This window comes from Chrysemys picta, chromosome 8 (assembly GCF_011386835.1).
Source record: "Chrysemys picta bellii isolate R12L10 chromosome 8, ASM1138683v2, whole genome shotgun sequence".
Lineage (NCBI taxonomy): Eukaryota > Metazoa > Chordata > Testudines > Emydidae > Chrysemys > Chrysemys picta.
The window spans coordinates 23,830,087-23,855,106 of record NC_088798.1 but is presented as its reverse complement, the minus strand read 5'-3'; the positions used below and the strand labels follow the sequence as shown (position 1 = coordinate 23,855,106).

At 44.4% G+C, this 25,020-nt stretch overlaps 1 protein-coding gene across 4 annotated transcripts in view; it reads right to left on the bottom strand.

The window, feature by feature from the left end:
• Positions 1 to 15,205: 15,205 nt before the first annotated feature.
• Positions 15,206 to 25,020, bottom strand: part of MSH4 (mutS homolog 4) — a 62,211-nt gene continuing 52,396 nt past the window's right edge. For 3 of the 4 annotated variants that reach the window (XM_008171285.4, XM_065555409.1, XM_065555410.1), the window contains 2 exons: positions 18,054 to 18,142; positions 15,206 to 17,367 (listed from right to left, as the gene is read on the bottom strand). In XM_008171285.4, the coding sequence (XP_008169507.4) occupies positions 17,176 to 17,367; positions 18,054 to 18,142 (281 nt within the window). In that variant the 3' untranslated portion in view covers positions 15,206 to 17,175. The remainder of the gene's footprint in view (positions 17,368 to 18,053; positions 18,143 to 25,020) is intronic. The other variant, XM_065555411.1, reaches the window with a different exon arrangement.

Sequence of the window (25,020 nt, the reverse complement as noted above, 5' to 3'; positions counted from 1 at the left end):
AGTAAAGCCCAAATCCTGCATACTGACTTCCTGGGGGTCAAGGGAAGAGGGGGGCAAATGCCACTGGGGCAGAACATCCATTTTTCCTCAGGCTAAGCTCCTCCTCTGTGCATGGATACTGAGGGAAACCCTGAGGCCCTAAAAGAGTAAACAGGGTACTGAGAGCAAGAGACCTAAGGAAAGCAAGTTGTGGAGTTTGTCATTTTCAACCAGTTCTCTGGTGAAGTTAATCTGTAGAGGGAAAGATGGTTCCCTGACCACTGAATCCCTTGTAGCAAGTTAAATGAGTTGCTGCCAGATTAAATTCCCGATCTAGCAGTTCGTCCGCATTCAGCAAATCACTTTAGCACATGCTCAAGTCCCATTGACTTCACTGGAATACGCTAAAAGTTAAGCATATGCTTAAGTTCTTTGCTGAATAGGGATGGAGTTAAAAGCACATGCTTAAATGCTTTGCTAAAGCAGGGTCTTAGTGCTGGCTGTTAACACTTGTTACATGAACTCAACACTTGGGGAATATATTTATCTTAGGACATAGTAATATTGCATCTCACATGTACCGAGGTACAAACCTTTCTAAGGAGGGGATGTGCACCCCATAGTCACCTCAAATTCTGCCCACCTTTGTGTAATAAAACTGCACTGCTTCTACTGCTAGGGAGCTTTCCATGCAAACAGCAGGAAGGGGGTTGGCTAAAAGAAACAAATAGAGAATTTCTTATTTATCTGAAAAAATGACACACAGCATTTTTCACTGTCATCTCTCAGATAAATTCCATTAAACTGCCTCACAAAATGCTTTTGGAAAGAAAAATGTGGGGAAGCGTCTGGCTTGTCACATTCTGGCTGACTGGTGCACTGAACAAGGGATGGGATAGGTGGTCAAACTACATTACAAGCTGATTCAAATCAAACCCAAGCCTGCCACCATTTGGATGTCTGTAAATGCCTGGCTAACAGTTTGTTGGAACTATCCGATCTGGAATTGGGAGCCATGAAATAGGTACAGAGGAATGGCCACACTCGATCAGTCTGACTGTCTACTCCAGAAGTTTGCTGCAAGAGTGGCCAGTATCAACTGCATCAGAAGAAAGTATAAGAAAGCATAAAGTGAGGAATTACGGTCAAACCTGCCCAGAGGAGAAGTCTATTTTGGAAGCTGCCTTACACTCTGCACCATGAGCATTCTGATGTTGTATTTGCAGCCTGACCAACTCCGGGAAATACTAGTAATCTCACAGGAAGACGATTATGATGAGATTTCTAGGAATGGAGAAGTTTCACATCAGCAGCTTCATTTCTGCCTGGTTATCCAGATTGAACCTCCAAATCTATTGACTCCATTCCTAAACTGAACACCTTCTTAGAAAGCATTCGTAAATACCAACTATCTGGCCATAATTTAGTTGGATTTTCAGCAGGTTTCCAGCAATGCTCTTACATATTGTGCTCACTCGAGATCTCATTGCATGGTCCACTAGATCGTAAGCTCTTCAGGGCAGGGACTGTCCTTTGGGGTATGTCCACAGTTCAGGCTGGGGGTCTCAGAGCCCAGGCTCCAGGCTGAGCAGGAACATCTATAGTGCTATTTTTTGCCCCATAGTGCAAGCCCCACAAGGCTGAATCAGTTGACCTTGGCCCTGAGGCACACTGCTGCGGGTTTGGGTTTTGTTTGTTTGTTTGGGTTTTTTTTGCAGTGTAGATGTGCCCTGAGAAACAGCCATTCTCACCACATGCTCTTGACATCAGCTGAAGTGCTTTTTCTAACATACGTGAAAATCTGAGGCTGGAGGTAGGGAGTTCTTAGCAGAGCATCTTCAATGTGGAAACTTCTTCCCTTGGAGCTCCCTAAATTGATTCACTTTAAGGCTTGGCATAAAGCGCATCTCATCTAAATTATACAAAGTGGTGACTGTGCTTTTGTGGCAGCTGTCCAGACTAGGAAGCAAGTCAACAAGGCAATGTGATTGTTTGCTGGTGTGGCTGGAGACCAAACACTAAGGCATGTGTTCACAGCTTCCCCAAATTCTTTTGTCCAGTTGGTGTGCATTTATCAGCTGATGGAGCGGGTAAATTCAACCAGGATATTGTGACCAGAATCAAGAAATTTTTGTGTGACATACAGATGTCACACATTTGTGCTGGTAGTCCTGGCACTAGGAGTGTCAGAACCCCTTTTTATCAGGGTAGTTATGGGGGGGTGGTCTCAAATCTGTAAGGGAGGTTTTCAGTGAAGCTCTTTTCCCTGTAAATCCTAGAAAAAAAGATGGGATTCCTAGGAAAGCCTGAGCCATTTACAAGGCATGGTGGTTTCCCAGACTGTAGGCCAGTGGTTCTCAATCCCTGGGCCACTTGCTGCCCAATCAGCACACAGCTGCAGCCCATGTGACATCCTCAGGGTCATACAAGTCGTATATATATTGTGTGGATGTGACCCACATAACACACAGAGAGCTGCATATGCGGCCCACAAAGGTAAATAGCTTGAGAACCACTGCTGTAGGCTATTCTACATTACTGGTCAGGATAAGCTTTGGGTAATGTAGGCTCTCATGAGCCCTGGGAATGGGATGCTCTGGATTTGACCACTGAAAAGTGTGATAGGTGGTTGTCCATATCCTTCCCTCTTTTCCTTTGCTGCCATGGCAGGTTGCCCTGAGAAGTAGTCCTGTTATGGATTCAATACAAGTTGTGAGCACTTGGCTAAAAATTCCAGATATCTGTGTTCATCCTCATTGGCCCTTGCAAATCCAAATAACTATTGGATTCCACCCAAGAGAGAATTATATTTGGGTGAGGGTGACACAGTTCTTGTACATATAGCTTCTAAAGTGCTTTGGGATCAAGTGGGATGGAAGGCATGGGACATAATTTGTTTTAATGGCTCTTGTAAGAGATTAAAGAGTAATTAATAATCATGAGATATCAGGTACTGTCCTGTGTCAGTCAGGAGTCATAAAGAACAGCTTTTCCTCAGAATCCTGAGCGTGGAGAGAAGTAAATAGTGGTACACCTCTACCCCGCTATAACGCGATCCGATATAACACGGGTTCGCGTATAGCGCAGTAGCAGCGGGGCTCCGGCGGTGCTTTAAAGGGTCCCGGGCTCCAGCTGCTGCAGGGAGCCGCAGGCCCTTTAAATCATCGCCGGAGCCCTGCCGCCCCTACCCCGGGGTTGTGGCAGTGGGGCTCCGCCGGTGATTTAAAGGGCCCAGGCTCCCCGCAGCGGCTGGAGCCCAGAGCTCTTTAAATCACCGCCGTCCACCTGCCACTCTTACCCCAATATAACGGGGTTTCAGCTATAACGTGGTAGGAATTTTTGGCTCCCCACGACTGCGTTATATCGGGGTAGAGGTGTACCACCAAAACTGGTGCAGGAGCACTGTTGTTTATTATGATCCATAAAACTATGCTCAAATACATGTGTACAGCTTCCATTGAAATCTGTGAGATTCTCATGTATCATTTAGCCATTATGTAGCCCTATATTTGTTCAGTCTTCAGAGAAGTTGAGCAGCAGATTGGTGAACTTTCTGGTGAAACTATGCTGCATTAAGAACAGGAGTACTTGTGGCACCTTAGAGACTAACAAATTTATTTGAGCATAAGCTTGCATTAGTTAGCTGGTTTAGTTTTAGTTTAGTTAAAAAAAATAAAAGTGAATATTGAGAAACTCCAGCTGGGTCTAGGCAAAATGCAGGATAGCACAGAATATACTGTACATACACTGCTGCTACCAGTAGCTAGTACAACTGTGATCACCTTATCCCAGGTCTGGCAGCTAGAACTGCAACTAGAAATTCAAGAGAAGGCCAGCCAACCTCAAGAGAGTGCATATGATGAAGACTAATTTTAGTTAAACAAGTGAGAGGAAGGAATTTGACTGAGAAGTATAAATTACGGAATGAATGAGAAAACCACACTCTCTTTCTCTCTCTCCTTCTCTTTTTAAAAATTGCATTGTCACCAAATACAAGAAGTTGGTGAAACTGAAGGTCAGTATATTTACACCAGACCAATGGAAATTCTCCTTCACCCAGCAGATAGAGAATTTGGGGGATTTATTGCAGACAAAGGTAGAAGACAAATCATTTGGATGGATTTTTAAGAGTGAGAGTTTTATAACTATTAATAAAAGTTTTAGCTGTACAAGCTGGGACAATGTTACAAGGATAATCTAACATCATACTTCAGGGCACCAGGTGGCTGCCTGAAGGGATCAGGAAGGAATACATTCCTCTTCTCATAACAACCTCCCCGCTTACCAGAGGGTAGTTCCTGATTGTCAGGAGTTAGGCATTGCCAGGGACAAGATATCAAACTTGCTGGTCTGATGCACTACAAAGCCCTTCAAAAGCTAGACAACAATTCCAGATGCCCTAAAATTGCTCGGTCGGAAGAATTTGCATTGCATACAACATTTATTATGTCCTCCAGGCATTTCCACTTTACTTGTTTTATTTTACACTAGCATCTGTAAAGCTCCAGATATGTCACACTCCCTGGAAGGGTACAAAGGAGCCCTGTGACAGAGGATTTGTAAGAAGCAACTGAGGGCCTAATTAATGAAAAATGTCTGGTGTAGTGGGTCTGTACTGAGGGTATAGGATGTTATGAGTTACCTGTGTGCAAATTCCACGCTCAGTGCAAAAAGAAAACAAAGCTGTAACATTGTATCCAGAAGCATTATGGTGCATTGGTAGCTAATTGATTGTTACTGTTTAGTAGATTTATAGCATGAAGCCAAATATTGTATCCATATGGAAACACCATTTCAGTCCCTCATATGGGCTGTGGGATTAATCACCCAATAGTGGAAATCTGCCATATCTCATTTGGTAGATTGCAGAAGGGGCTTCCACCATGACATCACAGCTCATGCAGCTGAAATGAAGTAGGTGGTACACAGTGTTTGCCAGATGAAAATACCTAGAGTAGCTTGTCTTTAAGGAGACCACTTCCTGAGTCCTTATTCCAATTTAGAGCACTTTGGAAGCTTTGGAGATAACAGATATTTCAGTTCTTTCAAAAAGTGAACAAGCAGTGGCCTTTTCTTTAAACAGTTTGGTAATGTGGCCAGATCAATTCCTATGCCCCTTTGATCCAGCAACTTGGACTCTAGATTTTACCTTCTGAACAGGTTTTTCTACTAAAAGCCTTGTCTTCTAGCTTTTTTCCCTTAGAATTGGTTGGAAAATCAGATGGCGGGGGGGGGAGGGCAGATTGTGAAAAAAGTTGTCTCTTTCTTTCCCCACAGGGAAATTTCTAAATTAGAATTTTTTTGACAAGCTGTTTTTCCCTGTAACATCAGAGGCACCTCTGATTTGTCTAGAAAAATAGTGACACTCTGGCCACACACAAGAGAAGGACACAAACTGAAATGACTGATAGAGGTCTGCTAGGTTATGAAAAGAATTCACAGTTGATTTTTATCCCTGATTTCAATGGGCCAAAGATCAGGCCCATATGAAATTGGGCTGGGAAGGACTCTGGCCTATAACTATGTGGATGTGGGCGACAGGGGTTGCCTCATCCCTAGCTTGCTCCCATAGAGCAGGTCTACACTTAAAATGTTGCATTGGTATTCACTGAAGAGCTTCTCCCATTGGTGTAGTTAATCTACCTCCCTGAGGTTAGCTCAGTATAACTACGTCACTCAGTGGTGTGGATTTTTCACGTCCCCAAGCAACATAGTTATACCAATATCGGTTGGTAGTGTAGGCCCAGCCAGGTCTTAGCAAATAGTTGTTCCTCAAACCCTGCGCAGACTATCTCCTGCCAGCAGAGGGAGCAGGGATGCTGCCTTCTTTCTGCAGCCACTAGCAAATTATACTCCACTATCTCTGCTCCTGCTGGCCGCCCTGCTTCTGTCTGACCACCTCTCTGCAGAAAGCAGAGTGTGAGGAGACCATGCATAAAGGAGTAACAATTACAGGAAACAAGTAGTATGAGAGGGGTTAGAAAAATCACAGGATGAGCAACAGAGAAAGGGAAGGGAATGGGGTAGGGTTGCCAGGTGTCCGGTTTTCAACCAGAACGCCTGGTCGAAAAGGGATCCTGGTGGCTCCGGTCAGCACTGCTGACCAGGCCGCTAAAAGTCCGGTTGGCAGTGCAGTGGGGCTAAGGCAGGCTCCCTGTCTGCCTTGGCTCCATGCTGCCCTTGGAAGTGGCCACAGGATCTCTGTGCGCTGCTCCCACCCCGAGCGCCTGCGGGCACAGGCAGTGCGCAGCACCTCCTGGCCCCTCCACCTAGGGGCTGTAGGGACATGCCAGCTGCTTCCAGGAGCCACCTGAGGTAAGTGCCACCCAACCGGAGCCCACAGCCCTCACCCCCTTCTGTACCCCAACCCCCTCCCCCAGCCCCGAGCCCCCTCCCGCACCCAAACTCCCTCCCAGAGCCCGCACCACTCACCCCCTCCATCACCCCAACCCCTCGGTCCCAGCCCAGAGCCCCATCCTGCAACCCAAACCCATCATCCCTGGCCTCACCCCAGAGCCCGCACTCCATCTAGCGCCCTTACCCGCTCCCGTAACCCACCCCCCTACCCCAGCTCTGAGCCCCCTCTTGCACCCTAAATACCTCATCCCTGGCCCCACCCCAGAGCCCACACCCCCAGCCAGAGTCCTCACCAACCCCCAGCCCAGAGCCCACTCCTGCACCCTGAACCCCTTATTTCTGGCCCCACATCAAGCCTGCACCCCCAGCCGGAGCTCTCACCCACTCCCGCACTCCAGCCCCCTGCCCCAGCCCGGTCAAAGTGAGTGAGGGTGGGGGAGAGACAGCGATGGAGGGAAGGGGGTCAGAACTTCAGAAAAGGGGTGGGGCCTCATGGTGGGGGGGGCAGGCTGGGGAAAAGGTGTTTGGTTTTGTGCAATTCAAAAGTTGGCAATCCTAGAATGGGATTGTGATGTCAGAGAGACAGGAAACAATAAAAAGAGGGCAGAAAAGTTAATCAGAGGGAAGAAAAAGGCAGAGCTAGAAGGAAGGAAAGATGAGTGTCGGAGGAGATGGTAAACTACCAGCAAGGCAGACAAATGTTGTTCTATGCAAATGTAGGGATTAATGCCTTTGTGAACAATGATCCATAGATCATCTGAATTATACATCACTAGCCCCCACAAGGTTCCTGGCCTTGGGAAGTGGAATGTGCTGCTTGTATTTTGCTTTGGGTTTTGCTGTTTTTACAAGTCTGATTTTGGCATTTAATTTTATATGCACAAAATTTTCCAGTGCATCTGAGGGGAGATGTATCCCACACTTGGGAAGCACTGAGGGTTGCCGTTTCATGTGCATTTCATTTCCTGGGATTCTAACAGGGCCTCACATGCCACAGGCAGGTTAGTATTATGTGCTTGGGTGTTTGGCAGGAATGCCTGGTTTTAAAGTTTTCTAAAATGCAGGGAATTCCTGGCACCTCTCCACATGGATGTGGTTTGCTCCAGGTCTATTTTGTAGTCTGTGTGGGGATCAGAGAAGACAATTTCTAATGCTCCTTATTAGTAATTTCAAGGAAATTATGTTAATAGAGCGAGTACTTTGTTATAGGACTACATGAATGATTTAGTACAGATAACTATCAGGACTCTCAGTAGGATGAGAGTAACTCATCGCTTTTTTTTTTTAACACCGGTTTGACACCATTTGTTGATTAAATGGTTTTTTAGCTATAAAGAGATTGAGCACACTAATCTAGATCTTCAAATAGGGCCAGGTCCTGCTACAGAAACAGACCTGGAATGCCTGAGACAGATCATGCCACAACACACAAAATAACCTATGAGAAACAGGACAAGAAAAGTGTTCTGTACTAACTTTTAAAAACAGTCATAAGAAACTACATTTCTTTCAGGCTGGCTGCTGCTTCCTTGTTGAAAATGTTTTGATAGGTATCTAAATATTATACCATAAAGCCAATCAATCAGCATCTTATAAAAACATTAAACAAAGGCTGTGTTTGTGATTTCCCCTTTCCTGAACGCTTCTGATCTTGTATTACATTTGAAGGTAGCCCCCAAAGGTACTTCAAGGACAACAATGTTAAAATTTGATTATCATTTCTTTTGACAATACAGTTATTAAAACACACAAGAAGAAGCAGTCAATTTTTCATTGTTTGTTGACCTTGCAATTTTTTTGATGACCTCTGCAGGCCCAAAGTATATTAAATGATTCTCTGTCACAAGTGATATCCTGTTAGTAACAGGATACGATGTTGGAATTGTTTGTTCACTGGATAATTTTTATCCTTGTAATCATAAAACAACAAAGGAAGGGCATGTACAGTATTTGTCAAATCAGTTTTCTTTTAATTGACAGCCATCATTCTGGCTAATAAAAACGCAAAGGGGATAAAAGTTTATGAAGTCTGCTATTATAACTTATTCAGATCATATGAAATGTTCCATTTTCTTTAGGGTTGTATATTAAAATATTCAGGGCTTGCCATCCACACAAGTAAAATGCATAAAACTATTTTTCTTGGTCACTCTATCTTTTTGGGAGGAGACATCATGAGGAACAGCTTATTTCAAAATCTACTCTTTAATTAAATTAGGGCTGTCAGTCCTGCTTACTTCAGGCATACATTGAAATTCTAGCAATTGCTATGTGCTAACTGATGGTGGTAATCAAGACTCAAGTTACATTTCCACCAATATTTTTCTGGGTTTCTGGGTGGCAAAGTATCAGTGGAAATTATTTATTTTGTATTATTAAAAAATGTAATACAATAGCCCCCAGAAGCCCTAATTAGGATCAGGGCCCCACTTTGTATTAGCATATGCACAACGTGCCTCAGGTGGCATGTGATTAAGATTTATGACTGAATTTGAGCCGCTGGTTGGATCATTAGCTTCCCTGCTTTGGCCAGGTACTGACAGTGTGACGTTAACACTGACCCAAGGCACTAATCCTGCACAAACTCATATGAAGACATTGTCCTTGCCTCAAGAGAGCTTACATGGCATTTTGATGGATTCATGGAGTTTAAGGCCAGAAGGGACTATTAAATCATCTTGATTAACGTCCTCTATATCATAGGCCATTACATTTCACCCCGTTACCCCTGTATTAAACCCAATAACTTGAGTTTGGCTAAAGCATATCTTCCAGAATGGCATGCAGTTTTGAGGACATCAGGAGAATAAGAATCCGCCACTTGGTAGTTTGTTCCAAAGGTTGATCACCCTTGCTGTTAAAAAAATTGTACCTAATTTCCAATTTGAATTTTTCTGGCTTCAGCTTCCAACCACTGATTCTTGTTATACCATTCTCCACTAGACGAAAGAGCCCATTACTAACCAATAATTTCTCCCCATGATGGTATTCATACACTGTAATCAAGTCACCTCTAATTTCTTTTTGATAAAATAAACAGAGTGAGCTGTAAGTTTCTCACTGTAAGGCATTTTCTCCAGCCCTTGAATAATTTTTGTGGCTCTTTCCTGCACCTTTCTAATTTTTCAACATACACCTCTACCCTGATATAATGTGACCCGATATAACACGAATTTGGATATAACGTGGTAAAGCAGTGCTCCGGTGGGGCGGGGCTGTGCACTCTGGTGGATCAAAGCAAGTTTGATATAACGTGGTTTCACCTATAATGCGGTAAGATTTTTTGGCTTCCAAGGACAGCATTATATTGGGATAGAGGTGTACTTTTTATAGAATATCAGGGTTGGAAGGGACCTCAGGAGGTCATCTAGTCCAACCCCCTGCTCAAAGCAGGACCAATCCCCAGCCAGATTTTTGCCCCAGATCCCTAAATAGCCCCCTCAAGGATTGAACTCACAACCCTGGGTTTAGCAGGCCAATGCTCAAACCACTGAGCTATTCCTCCCTCCCTTCCCCTAAAATGTGGGCACCAAAACTACACAGTATTCCTGTATCCATCTCACCAAGCTCTACTTCCTATTTTCAAATGTCCCTTTCAAAATAGAGAAGAAACCCTTCTTTCATAAAAATCTTTCTTCTGCAAGGTGCTGAGCATGCTGACCCTGCTCCTGCAAAACATTTAAGTCCATGCTTAACTTTAAGCACGCAGGTAGTCTCAGTGAACTCAGTGGGACTACTCATATGCTTAAAATTAAAAGTTCAGTATGTTTTCTGGATTTTATTTTAATTTAAGATGTATGAAACAGAAAGTGATATGGAGTCATTTTTTTCAATAGCAACGCGAGTTCCAAACCATTCAGGACCTGGGGTGGATGCCAAGTGCTCAAATTAACAGCTGGCAAAATCCTCTGTAAGAAGTCTATGGTTCTCCCAGTGGTGACAATATATATACTTAAACCTAATAGCCACATCAAACTTATGAGTGGTCAGGTAAGCAGATGGAACATGTGATTACTACATATACAGCTCAATGAAATAAACATATATATTTAGAATTTATAAACAAAAAACCCATTCATATGGGTAAAAATCTAAACAAGTTTCAACCAGAAGCAATTTTCATTATGGGTCTGCAGCCTTAAAAACAAGCCTGTATAATAATGTGTACCAGGTATTAAGTATAGTAAAGGTTAAATTTGGAGCATTAAAGTCAACACTATACTAACTGTAATTTGAATTCGTTGAGCTATCTACAGTAAACAACTAAAAGCCAAGTTTAAGATGCCTATTTACCATTAGTCTTGCTATCAGGCAAATTAATTTATGGATTTTTTGTTATACAGGCAAAATAAATATTGGTCAATAATTTCGCTAAAAAATTCTATCCAGGATCCTTGCAATTTGTAATAGGAGCAAGCATGAAATAATCAGACAGATAATGAGCAGATAGAGATCTTATGCTCCCTAAACGGAATCTAGTAATTTACATCTTTTCTAATGCTAATAATACAATCACTTAATTTTAGCCGTACAAGACAACCACATTTCACACAGTAGCTTAATACAAAATGAGAAACTTTTAATGTCTGTATGAGAGATGGTATTATTAGCATTCATAGCTGTAAGCCTATGATATACCATATTGCCATTGCTTAAGATTGGTATTTGTTTAATCTGTTCAGTGTAATTGTGTTAGGGAGGGTCTGATCCATAAACACAACTACATGAACAAATTCAAGACCAACAAGGAAATTGTTCCCTTTCTCCATTCACCGCAGTACATCTGGGATGGTACAAATGCTATGAACACATTGCTATTTAATTATTATAAGAATGTCATATAAAAACTAGAAAGGAGTTAAATGCTGCACAGAGGAGTTAAGCTGGGAAGGTTTTAATAGCATTCTAAAATGTAATTTTATATTTCCATTAACATAAAATTGTATTATGCAACTTTACCTGTTAGGAAACACTTTCTTGTAGTTTATCATATTTGAAAAGAACACTGCTGCATTTTGTGCTAACAGAAATACCAAGTATGAATCAAACTTGTGGGCTTAATTGATTTAAATTACTCCTGAAGTTGCTAAATTAATAGCAAAAATCATGTTAAAATAACTTCACCTTCTCTTTGTGAAAGCAGAGAGACAATAGTAATTATCTAATTTTTTCCTGAGCAAAATAATGAAATTACAACCATTCATTGTTGGAGGTGGATCCCCCTGCACCACAAAATCCTCAGGCTTCCCTTTCTCTCTCTTCTACCCCCTCTCTCCTCCCTACCCCTACACTTCAAGGCCCCATATCTCTCCTCCTCTCCCAACCTACCTCTTCATCATGAGGCCCCATAACGTCCCTCCTAACTTCATTCCTGCACCAGGACTCCAAGAGACCCTCCCTCTCTCCATCACACACACAAAGAGAATTCTCAGAGCCCACTCCCTTTACTACATCACCGGGCAGGCAGGAATGCTGGACAGACGGAGTAGGTCAGGGTGCAGGGGTGCCCATTTTTCTGGGGGACCCCAACTGGTTGGTGGCCCTGGGCATGGGCCCCATTGGCCCAATGGCTAATCCACCATTGCTAATTCCAAACACATTTACCCTATGTCTAAAAATCCTGCATTCCATACTTTATCCCCACATTAAGGTTTCCAGATCCATCTTCAATTCTAAATTACAAGAAGTTGAAAAGAGAAATAACAGGTCAAATCATGGCTGGAATTTACACAGCACATATAGAACAGCTATGGTTAGTAGGAAATTGGAAAATGAATATAATCTTGATAAATTTCACCCACTTCTCAAGACCCAGAGGAGTCATTAAATAAAGGACAACTTACTTGTCATTTCACATCAGACCAAACTTTTTTTTCTCCGTTTTTTTGTACTCAAATTCCTGCTGTTAATTATGTGAATTAATCTGTATGTGCAAGACACTATGCGTCACACCTTCACCAGCATCAGTGCAGCTCCATCAGTGCAAAGCTGTCCTAACGCTGCCTTACTTGGCTGCAAGAGGATCCTGCCAGCATAAGGGAAATCAATGTGTGTGGTAGATACACTACATCGGCTTGTAGAGTGCAAGGGGCTTGGCTAAGGCATCCTGAACCCTGGCAATTCTGGGCTGCCATAGTGGCTTTTTGGAGCAAGAGGCAGGCAAAGCAATTCGAATAGGCTCTTCTTACATGTACCATGGGACTAGCCTGGCATAAAGCAGCCCCAGGACTGGGAAAGCACAGACTCAGAGCTACCTTTGTCCCTTTCCTGCAGCAGTGCTCAGCACTCCTCATAGTTTCCTATTTGTGTATTTGATTTTAAAATGGTAAGTCTCTCCCTACCCCTGACCTTTCATAACACTTACCTACTGTACTACCTGGGCTACAGCTAGAGAGGGAACAAAAACAGCATTTCTCTCCACTCTACCCACCTTGAACTGAGTTGCATGGAAATGGTGCAAAATGGCCAGAGATGGACCCCAGGAAATTATGGGCGTTTAATGCTACATTTCTATACATAAAACATGCACAAAGAAAGTGTTTTGGTACTTGGAGGGAGGGAAGGAGGAGGAAAAGGCTTAAATCATTCTCTTAAAAGAATGTCTGCACTTTGAGCTGGGGTGTAATTCCTAGCTCGAGAGACATACTTGTGTTAGCTCTGATCAAGCTAGCATGCTAAGAACAGAGTGTGGTCATAGCAGTCAGAGTGGCTAGCTAGCCTGAGTAAGTTCCTGTCAAGGCACATTCTCAGGGCAGGTAGGTCCTCTGGCTGCCCGTGCCATCATGGCTACACTCTATTGTTGGTATGGTAGCTCAGTGCACTAAGGCTCATCATCTACACATTTTTACCAACCAGACTTAAATGGGAGGTCTGGAAAGTCTTCTCCTGGGAATATTGTGTGTCTAATAGGAAAACAATGTTTTAGAAACAAATTTAAAACAGTCCAAACATGGAAAAATCATGAGCATAAAAGGGATGCTTTATTGAGAAAGCTGTGAGAACAAACCTCCCCTTTTGAAAGAAATCTGTTTTAGGAGACTTTCTTTCCAGAAACAAAACATAAGTATTTTGGTGATTCAAATCATAGTGTACAGCGCAACATACTTTCAAAGTACAAAATCTGTTTTAAAGCGGTGGTCTCTCCGTATGTATGAAGCACATGCAACTATTCAGTCCTCCCACACAGATCAGCAGGGTTTGAACTTCCTGATCTTCAGACTCCTGTCTTAGACCCTTACTACTGAGCTACAGGAGAAACAGCCCTTTTGTAGACCACCCAGTGGAGGAGGACTTAACATGCATTTTCCCAGTGGGTTATGCAACTATTTCCTAGTTAGCAGTAGAATACTGGTGATCAGGAATCTTGGAGTTTATCTCCGGTTCTGGAAAAGGAGGGTGTCTTATAGTGGTTAGAGATAGGATTGACTAAAACCAGATTTAGTCATTCTGAAAGGCCATGGAGATAAGATTGGGTTTGTCATGGTAGAGACCTTGACTCTGTGTCTGCAGTAACCTTTGCATAAACTGTCTGCTACCTTATGGAAAAAAACAGATGCGGAGGTCAATAGCCCTTTCCTAACTGCCTTTTCCCTCACTCTCTCCTCCGAGGAACTGAGTAATTTGCCATCAAATTCTGTTTGTTCAGCTTGGAATAAAAATGTTCAGTTATGGCTAAAAAGTTACACTCTATAGACTTGTAACAAACCCCGATGCCAACTCTGTCCACATATCTATTCAAGTGACATCATCATAGGACCTAATCACATCAGCCATACCATCAGGGGCTCGTTCACCTGCACATCTACCAATGTGATATATGCCATCATGTGCCAGCAATGCCCCTCTGCCATGTACATTGGCCAAACCGGACAGTCTCTACGCAAAAGAATTAATGGACACAAATCTGACATCAGGAATCATAATACTCAAAAACCAGTGGGAGAACACTTTAACCTGTCTGGTCATTCAGTGACAGACCTGCGGGTGGCTATATTACAACAGAAAAACTTCAAAAACAGACTCCAACGAGAGACTGCTGAGCTGGAATTGATATGCAAACTAGACACAATCAACAAAGGATTGAATAAGGACTGGGAATGGCTGAGCCATTACAAACATTGAATCTATCTCCCCTTGTAAGTATTCTCACACTTCTTATCAACCTGTCTGTACTGGGCTAGCTTGATTATCACTTCAAAAGTTTTTTTTTTTCCTCTTACTTAATTGGCCTCTCAGAGTTGGTAAGACAACTCCCACCTGTTCATGCTCTCTGTATGTGTGTATATATATATCTCCTCAATATATGTTCCATTCTATATGCATCCGAAGAAGTGGGCTGTAGTCCACGAAAGCTTATGCTCTAATAAATTTGTTAGTCTCTAAGGTGCCACAAGTACTCCTGTTCTTTTTGCGGATACAGACTAACACGGCTGCTACTCTGAACTCTATAGACTAACACTACCCATGAACCTGATATTCTAGGAATCAGTAGATGAGGAAGCAATAATGCAGGAACATTGCGAGTACAGGTGAGAGCATTTCCCTGGGTTTCTGTTCCTGTGTCTGGTGCCACAGTGGACCCTGGCAGCCATGAGGCACAATTACAGAAAAGTTCTTTTCAGCCCCTGCTGCCCCAGGCTGCAGCATATTCGGAACAGATGGAATCTTTAGAGAATTTAGTTGCCGAAGTCTAACAATTCTCTACTGAGCATGTGTGAATTCTGGTTTTTCTGAGACCTATAATTATGCCAAATTTGTTTTATGGGTACAAAAAAATGCACTTCCCTGACATGCGGGCAACACTTCCCCCTTCAGCAAATTTCATGTCCCTGCTCTAAACCATGGAGGTACTGAAGCTTCACACTGAAACAGTTGTAAGAATGTTTTTAATGAGGGGAAAACAACCTATATGTCCCTAATCTTGTTCTGAGAAATGGCTGAACTATTTTTGCTGTAAAGATCCAAAAAGAATCAACCTGAGGCAGACATGCAGTATGAGAAATTTCAGCCTAAAGTTTGGCGAAGTTATAAGCAACTGAAAAAAAGGTCTTATAATAGAAAGTGTTAGGCAGCCTTGCCTTGAAGCATCCCTACAATCTCCACATATAATAAGAGATTAAAAATGATAAGATAGAGAACAGTTCAGTGGGAATATTGTTGGGAAGAATTAATTTTCTTTTGTTACTTCCTTACTCCCATTTTTGTCTGCATCTTCAGTTTTGATTGTAAACTCTTTGAAGCAGAGACCAGTCATGCCTATGCTGTGTGAATAATAATAATAATCTATAAAAGGAAGGAAAAACATTGGAGAAAAAAATTTATTGGCGGTGTTTTCAACTGATTTAAAAATCAATGTAAAATCATTGGAAGCCCCTGGGGATTGTGAAGTCTTTGCTGCAAACTGCCTTCAACCAAAATGCTGTGTCTTTCATTTCTCTTTGTAATTGACACAGCTAAGGCAGGAGACACTCTTGAAAAGGAAACCGTGGAGACTGAGTTTAAAAAGTTTTTTCTCTTGATATTTTTGAAATATGTGAAAATAAAATATGCCCAAGAAAAAAGTAAACTACTGTAATTTAGAAAAGGCTATTTATTAAATGTTATACAAACACTTAATAAATCCTTAAACTATGAATAGTTTAACTAACTTTTTATAGTCTAGATTGTGCCCCCACATGGTTGCTTAAAGAGAAGGTGGGCACAAGATTAAAGGGAATCCCTCCTGGAGCTTCCACTGAGGTGGAGAGAGATCCTCACTGGCCCCAACTCAGAGCCGTGATTGGACCTTAAATTTGGCCACCTTCAGCCAAAATTATTTCCAGAGGTGTGGTAAATGCTCTGCCTCTGGCTAGTAGGTGATGTCAATATATCACTGCATAAGACTAGACAGAAAAACTAGCTATCTACATAAGAGTGAAGTGACTAAAGTGTTGTCAAACGCACACAAAAAACAAACAGAAAAGACAGAGCTGAAATAATACTTTCTCTAGCCTTTGTCATAATTATAAAGAAGTAATCTTAGATGTTACTTGTAACTGTAGTACATGAAAAGCATGTTCAGTCAAATGTAGTTTTAATGTTAATGAGATTCCTTTAATGTTTAGGCATCAGGAATGCTAAAAGCTTAACCATGTCAATGTATGTGCAATTTTCTGTAAAAAGGCCAACCAAGGATGCTGGCTTTGCTGTTGACTGACCTATTCCACAGACAGGTGTCATTTGGTGGAAGGCCAAAACAACACCTCCTCATTTGCCCGGGAGTTATATCCAGGAAGAGCAAATAAGTTGTCTGCCTACCACAACTCCCTTTCTTTGGTTTGATCCATTCCTTCTTTCCATACTGGGGCTATGCATCTTAGAAGGATTTAATCCAGCTCCAGGAGGTGGAGAGATGTACTGAAGACTCTGTAAAAGGGTTAATTTTCTATTTTGAAATAAACCTATTCACCATCCTCTGTTGCTAGAGAAGAGTTGGAGTAGGTTCTCCACCAATCTCTAGCAAAATGGAGTGGGGCCACCTGCCCTCAATCTCTTCAGAAGAAAGCATATAGGGACTTTTGGCCATCACTGACATATCAAGAGTCATATGGAAAAAAATTGTTTCATAGTTATATTATTTATACAAAATAAATGCTTCTGTTTAAAATTTGCTCCAAAAAAATTCTTCAGAGGAATAACTATTTATACCCACATATAGGGAATGTGGTGCTTCAGTAGTGAATATAATTTATGATGAGAATCAAAGATTTAAAAAAATAAAAAACAATAAATGTCAGTGATACAGAAAATAAATATTCTGGCCCTCACCAAATAAATTAATGCATCGGTGTAAGCTATAAATTACTGTCCATCTTCAGTTTGTGCTTGTCCAGACACAGGACAATCAGCTTCATACTTTTTTTTCAGGCCTTTCAAGAATATTCGCAAACTGTCTGGATCCAATCGAGAGTTCCTTGCAGTCTGAACCAGCCTTGTTGCTAGATGGTATACAGCCCTTTGTCTTAATGTCTCAGGAGTGGCTCTTTGCTTTTGCTGTTGTTAAAAATAAACACATACATTAAAATGTGAACACAGATATTCATTTATTGAAGTAGTAATGTTGGCTGTTTTCTGCCTGTCCCATATCTGAGTCTGCTGATATACCGTTTGCAGATTCTATCTAGGACCTTGTCTAGTACTTCATAATAGTAATGACAGAACTCTCTGTTGTCATTTGACAGTGATCTTCAGTAAAACCCATTAAAACTGCTCCCAAAAACATAATGTTTAGTTTCTTGACCTAACACCAGAATGAACTGAGAAATCCATTTGAAATCTATCCTACGAACAACAGCTTCTTAGTCTGTAAAATTCTGGTGAAAGGTTACAAAGGTTATATAAATAAATTACAGATTTATTTATTTTTCGCAACAGTTCATGAAATAAAGAAGCTTTTTGAAAATAAAATAAAATAAAATCCTTCTCTCCCTTTCTCGCAGTAATTTTATTAGCAAATTTATTAAAAGTAAAACTGATTTTCTTTAAAAATTCCCAATAACCAGTAACACAGTTGCCCTATATCATTAGATCTTATTTTTATGTGCCCTACTTATGTACCTCTGTAATATATCATTGAGCTACTTACATTTTTATCAAACAATAGACAATACATGAGAATATATTGAAGGTATGTGTTTTATAAGATTATAATTTGACTACTGCAAATTACTACTACATACCAAAATTTGTCTAGCAATATGAGTTGTGATCTCCTTTGCATCCAAAATTATTGATGGTGGTAGAGAAGAAACTTCTGCAGCTTTTAATCCTAAATATAAAAAAATATGAAGTAGTCTTTTACTGTCTGTGCCAGAGAGAATCCTTACCTTAATCAAAATGTCACTCTAAAATGAATTTTTTCAAAAAGAATTTTTATTTAATTCCCCTACAAGTTTCCTCTCCTCTGTATCTGAACTCAATAATTTTCCTAGCAGTATGACTTATGAAGAGCTGGGATTAAATCAAGTTACTCAGGGTCTGTGATGATGCCTGTTCTAAAACATATACATTCTATGTATTCACAATAGCTATTATGACACAAGCTAACTGCTGATGTCACTAACTGCTCATGCTCAGATGCATCAGCTGTAATACTAGGGCTGTGAATAGGCAGCTCTTTTTCCATTACTGAAAGAGGGGCAAAGTCTACAGAGTAGGAAGAAGAATCCCTCACTAAGAGGATTGTAGAACAAAAGTTGGGAAGTGGGTTTAGCAGCCTTCACTTAAGTCTGATCCAATAGGGAAGAGAGAAGAGCTGGGTGTGGAACAAAAGTAGGGTTGCCACCTGTCTACATTTTCTCCGGTTCGTCCTTTCCTGAGATAATGTCCAGGAAATCTGTAAGGGTGATCACGCTGTCAGCCATACATTTTATGGGCTCAGGACATCATCTTGGACGTCCTGTTTTTTTGTACCTCAGAGGTGACAATCCTAGACCGAAGGAGCTTTACTCAGTGAGGAGAATGAGATGGAGAGCAGAATTTGAGTGGCCGGTTTCCAGGGTCAGTGAAAATGGTTGAGACTCTGTGTGTTCCAGTCTCTCACCTGATGAGCCATTTGTCTTTGGGAAGAGGGACAGAGTATCACTGATGCCTGTCCTGCTCCCAAGACTGTGATGTTTGATTCTTCCTCCATCCCTTAACTGGTCTAGGAGAACTTGAGGCCTAACCCAATCCAACAGCTGCTGAAAAGCTTCTCTTTTCAATAGCTGGGCTGCCTGCTTCTGCCTCCCCTGAAAGCTGAGAGGAAACAGCAAGGCTCCTAGGAGTCCTTAAATCCCCCAGTGATGCTGGCAGACCAGGTGCCTCAACTGAACACTACTCCCGAGGGCATTCTGCACCAAACAATTAAAAATTCTGCACAGTTTAAAATTCTGCAAGTTTTATTTGTCAATAAATAAATGCAGAGGCTACAGCATGGCAGTGGGGCGCACAGGCCACCGGCTGTACGAAGGTGGGAGATCACCCTGCAGCCTCCCCACTCTCCGGGACTCAGTGGTGAGGCTGCACCCAACCCTGACACAACACAAGGCCTGGGCCTGCCCCAGAAACACCCTGGGACCCTGCCCCTCTGCCCCAGGTGCGGGGCAGGCAGGCTCAACCAGGCAAGATCCAAGTGTGGAGGGACTCAGTGTGGGGAGGGATCCAGGTGTGGAGTGAGAGGATTCTGTGTGGGACAATCTGGGTGCAGGCAGCTCAGTTGGGGGTCTAGGTGTGAGGGGATCTGGATTCAAAGAGGCTCATTGGGGGGCTTCCATGTGCAGGCGCAATGGGACTCTGCACGGGCTTCCAGGTGAAAGTGGTTGGGGCTCAGCGGAGGGGTCTGGGTGTGGGGGTCTTAGCAGGGGGGTCTGGGTTCTGGAGTAGTGGGGCTTGGTGGGGTGGAGGTTTGGGTGGAGCTAGTTGGGGGCCAGTGGCATGGGAGTCTGGATGTGGGGACTCAGGCTCATGAGGATGGGAGTTTGAGTGCAGGAAACTCAGTGGGGGTAGTCTGGGTGCAGGAGTGGGAGGTCCAGAGGCAGGGGTTCTGGGTGCAGGGGGCCTCCAGATGCAGGGGTTGGGATGAGGTTCAGATATGAAGGACCAGGGGGATTCTGGGTGAGCGTCAGGCTTGGCAGGGGTGTCTGGGTATGGGAGGTCGGGTGGATGGGCGAGCAGCTCCCCATACAGTGACCCCTCCCCCCCCCCCACAGCTGAGGAGCGATGGGGGCAGGAAGCAGGGGAGGATGCTGAGCTTCCTGCAGCTGGGGGAGGTTTCTGGGGTGGGTCTGACACAGTCTCACCCACTCCTTGCAGGGGAAGAGGAAGTCCCGTCCTCTCCTGCTTCCAGCCCAGCCGGGACTAGCAGCTGATCCGGCTCAGAGTAGAAGCCACTGGCTGGGGTGTCCCCAGCCCTGTGGTGATTTACCTCTCTGCCGGCTGCTCTGGGTGCCTGAAACAATGTACCTGCACAGCTAGGGAGTGGCATGTGACTGCTCTTCCCTGTCAGAAAGTCATTTTTCTGTGGGGAAGCAAAGAAATCTGCGGGGGACATGAATTCTTCCAGTCCTATAAATCTATGTATAATTCTTCAGAACTCATCTTGTAAAAAAATCCCCAAAACTGGCCTTGTGTTACCAATGTGAGGCAAATTAGCAGTAAAATTTTGATAAAGGCATAAAAGGAACATTTTATATTAAATTAATTCTAACTTTAACTCGAATAATTTATAGTCTTCAGCTATCTCAGACTTGCAAAAATTGTGTGTTGTGAGACAACTCCCTATTGATTAAACCAGCTAAATCAGAGATCCAACTACAAAATCTAGCATTTATACCAAGTCTATACTAGAAGCACCACATCAGTGCAGCTGCTCCACTGTAGTGTGTCTGGTGAAGACACACTATGCCGACAGGAGAGAGCTCTCCCATCAGCATAATTACTTCACCTTGGTGAGAGGTGGTAACTATGTTGGCAGGAGAGCGTCTCCCACTGATGTACTGCTGCCCACACCAGCACTTAGGTCAGTGTAACTTGCATTGCTCGGGGGGGGTGTCTTTTTTACATCCCTGAGTGACATAAGTTATATCAACATAAGGGGTAGTGTAGACCAGCCCTCAGAAACATTATGTGGATTCTTTTCACTCCCTGAAGGATTATGGGTCTATAAAGAAATGAATGGATGACAATGAGACATAAATAAAATATTTTAATCTGTTACACAGTCTGCTTCACTACAGTTTATATTAAATTTAAAGGATAAATGAACCCACTTTCCCAAGAACACAGTTTTGACATTTCAAAGGATAAAAAGCATCTCTCTGCATAAATAAACTGAGGAACACATCTATGAACATTAATGTGTCATTTTTAATAAAACTTCATTCATTTAGGATGAGCCAAATGGGTACAGCTTTTAGTTAACTTTTTTATATCATCCTATATGAGCAAATACAAAAGAGGCAGCTCTCAGATAAGTCTTGAATGTGCAGGCATCCATTTAAGACCATCTCACAGCACCCTGAATTGCTCCCATAATCAAACAGGAAATCAATGCAAAGCACTCAGTACAGCTATTATGTGCTTAGCATGACCCAACTCAGGTCATAGAATCCTAGAATATCAGGGTTGGAAGGGACCTCAGGAGGTCATCTAGTCCAGCCCCCTGCTCAAAGCAGGACCAATCCCCAACTAAATCATTCCAGCCAGGGCTTTGACAAGCCTGACCTTAAAAACTGTGTTCACAGGTCACTGTGTTCTCAACCAGTTGAAGATGCCAGGTGAAGTCTGAGAGCCGAAAGATCATTTTATTAGACAATTTTCATACTGTGGACACAAAATAACTACCTTATTACTCAACTATTAAAAATACAAAAATAAGTGGAACAGTATTTTAACCTGTTTATTTATTTAGCATGTGCACAGTCGTCTAGCCAAGCAATGGCATCTTCAGTGGCATGATGAAGTTCTTCTAGGCCACCGCTGAACTTGTAAAGGACAGTTACCTGTTCTGTAACTGGCGTTCTTCGAGATGTGTTGCTCAGGTGTATTCCACTATAGGTGTGCATGCTTGCCACGTGCATCAGTACCAGAAGTTTTTCCCTTAGCAGTACCCGTAGTGGGGGAGCACTGCTGCGACTCCTGGAGTGGCCCTGACATATTGCGCCATAAAGGGGGCTGCGTGCTCCCCCCACCATCAGTTCCTTCTTGCCAGACAACTCCGACAGTGGGGAAGGAGGGTGGGATGTGGAATACACCTGAGCAACCCATCTCGAAGAACGCCAGTAACGGAACAGGTAACTGTCCTTTCTTCTTCGAGTGATTGCTCATGTGTATTCCACTATAGGTGACTCCAAGCTAACCCTGATAGAGGCAGGTCGGAGTTTAAAGGTAAAGGTTTAAGGGTTACCCGGGCGGAGCACCGCCCTACCAAATCCGGCGTCATCCCTTGATTGGGAGACGATCGCATAGTGTGATGCAAAAGTATGGACAGAGGACCACGTAGCAGCCCTACCGATATCCTGAATGGGGACATGAGCCAGAAAGGCTGCAGATGAGAACTGGGACCTTGTCGAATGCGCCGTCACAATAGGAGGTGGGGGAACCCCTGCCAGGTCATAACAGGTGCGAATGCATGAGGTGATCCAGCGGGAGATCCACTGGAGGGACACCGGTTGCCCCCTCATACGCTCGGCCGAAGCAATGAAAAGCTGGGGGGACTTCCTAAATGGCCTGGTTCTTTCCAGGTAAAAGGCCAGCACTCTGCGCACGTCTAACATGTGCAGGCAGCGTTCCTCATAGGAGGAATGGGGCTTAGGGCAGAGGATCGAGAGGAAAATATCCTGATCCATGTGAAAAGCCGAGACCACCTTTGGCAAAAAAGCAGGGTGAGGGCGGAGCTGAACCTTATCCTTATGGAAGACCGTATACGGCGGTTCAGAAGTCAAAACCCTAAGCTCGGAGATCCAGTGGGCTGAGGTGATGGCCACCAGGAACGCCACCTTCCAGGAGAGGTGGGACCACGAGCAGGTGGCTAAAGGCTCAAAGGGAGGCCCTGTGAGGCGCGACAATACCAGGTTCAGATCCCAGGGAGGGACCGGGGGTCTAGCATAAGGGAACACCCTAACCAAACCCCGCAGAAACCTGGAAGTCATGTGGTGGGAGAACACTGACTGTCCCATCACTGGAGGGTGGAAGGCCGAGATGGCTGCCAGGTGCACCCTGTTAGAAGAGGGGGCTAGCCCCTGGGTCCACAGGGAGAGGAGGTAATCCAGAACCAAGTGGATAGAGGTGGAAGAGGGAGAGGAACCTTTATTCCTCGCCCACAGAGAGAACCTACACCATTTAGCGAGGTAGGCCTGACGCGTGGAAGGTTTCCTACTCTCTAGCAGGACAGATCTCACTCCCGCAGAGCACGTGTTCCTCCTCAGTTAGCCACGGAGCAGCCACACTGTCAGGTGGAGTGCAGCTAGGTTGGGATGGAGGAGGCGACCCTGGTCTTGAGAGAGGGGCCGCTGAAAGTTGAAGTAGGGTCCCGTACCAGTGTTGACGGGCCCAGTCCGGGGCTATGAGGATAACCCTCACCCGGTCTAACTTCACCTTCTGGAGGACCCTGCCTATTAGGGGAGAGGGAGGGACGGCGTACAACAGGGGCCCCGACCATGGAAGCAGAATGCATCTGATACTGCTCCGTTGCCCACTCCTGCTCTGGAGCAAAACCGGGGACACTGCCGATTCTGAGCGGTGGCGAACAAGTCTACCTGGGGAGCACCCCACTGTAGGAAGATCCCCTTGGCTACCTCCCTGTGCAGGGACCACTCGTGCTGCTGGTAGAATACCCTGCTCAGGTGGTCCGCGAGGGTGTTGCTCTTGCCGGGCAGGTAGAAGGCCCGCAGGAGTATGCTGTGGGCTATACAAAACTCCCACAGGAACTGGGCTTCCTGGCACAGTGCCCAGGAGCGTGTGCCACGCTGCTTCTTGATGAAATACATGGCAGTTCTGTTGTCTGTGAGGACTCTGACCACCTTCCCGCGTATGTGCTGGCAGAAGTCCACGCACGCTAGGCATACGGACCTGAGCTCCCTGACATTTATGTGCAGGGTCTGCTCCTCGGGAGACCACATACCCTGTGTCCTGAACAACCCCACATGGTCTCCCCAGCCCAGGTCCGAGGCGTCGGACACCAAATCGAGGGAGGGAGGAGGCTCTCGGAAAGGAATACCCCGGAGCATGTTGCTCAGGAAGGTCCACCATTGAAGGTCCGCCAGCATCGCAGGTCATACCGTGACAACCTTGCCCAGGCCGTCCCTGGCCTGAGAGTACCGGGAGGCCAGACAAAGCTGGAGGAGCCTCATTCGGAGCCTGGCATGTCGCACCACGTAGGTGCATGCTGCCATGTGGCCCAGAATTTGAAGGCACGCCCGTGCCATAGTTACCGGAGAGGCCGTGATTGAGGTGATGAGAGCTTCGAGCATCTCGAGCCTGTCCCCGCGGAAGGGAGGCCGTGGCCGTCCGGGAATCTAACAACACACCTATAAAGGTTATGCGCTGAACTGGAACCAACGTGGATTTCTCCTCGCTTACCAGCAAGCCAAGCGCACTGCTGGCGCCGAGGAGGAAGCTCGTCTGCTGCTGCACCAAAGACCGGGACCGGCCCTTGAGCAGCCAGTCGTCCAGGTAGGGAAAGATCTGCAGCCCTTTCCTCCTGAGGTGAGCTGCAACCACGGCCATACACTTCGTAAACACCCTGGGGGTTGTAGAGAGGCCAAAAGGGAGGACCATAAACTGGTAGTGGTCCTGCCCCACCAGGAAACGAAGGAAGCACCTGTGATCCTCGAAAATGTGGATGTGAAAGTAAGCATCCTGAAGGTCCAGTGACATAAACCAATCCCCCTGATCTAGACATGGAATTATAGAGGCCAGGGAAACCATGCGGAATTTGTAATGCACCAGAAACTGGTTGAGGTTCCGCAGGTCGAGGATGGGCCAGAGCCCGCCCTTTGCCTTGGGGACGAGGAAATACCTGGAGTAAAACCCTTTGTCCCGGTATTCCCAAGGTACCCTTTCTACCGCTCCCAGGGAGAGAAGGCGCTCTACCTCCTGGTGGTGGAGGAGGGCATGCTCCGGGTCCCTGGTCTGTTACCCAGACGGGGGGCAATCCGGAGGGGCTGA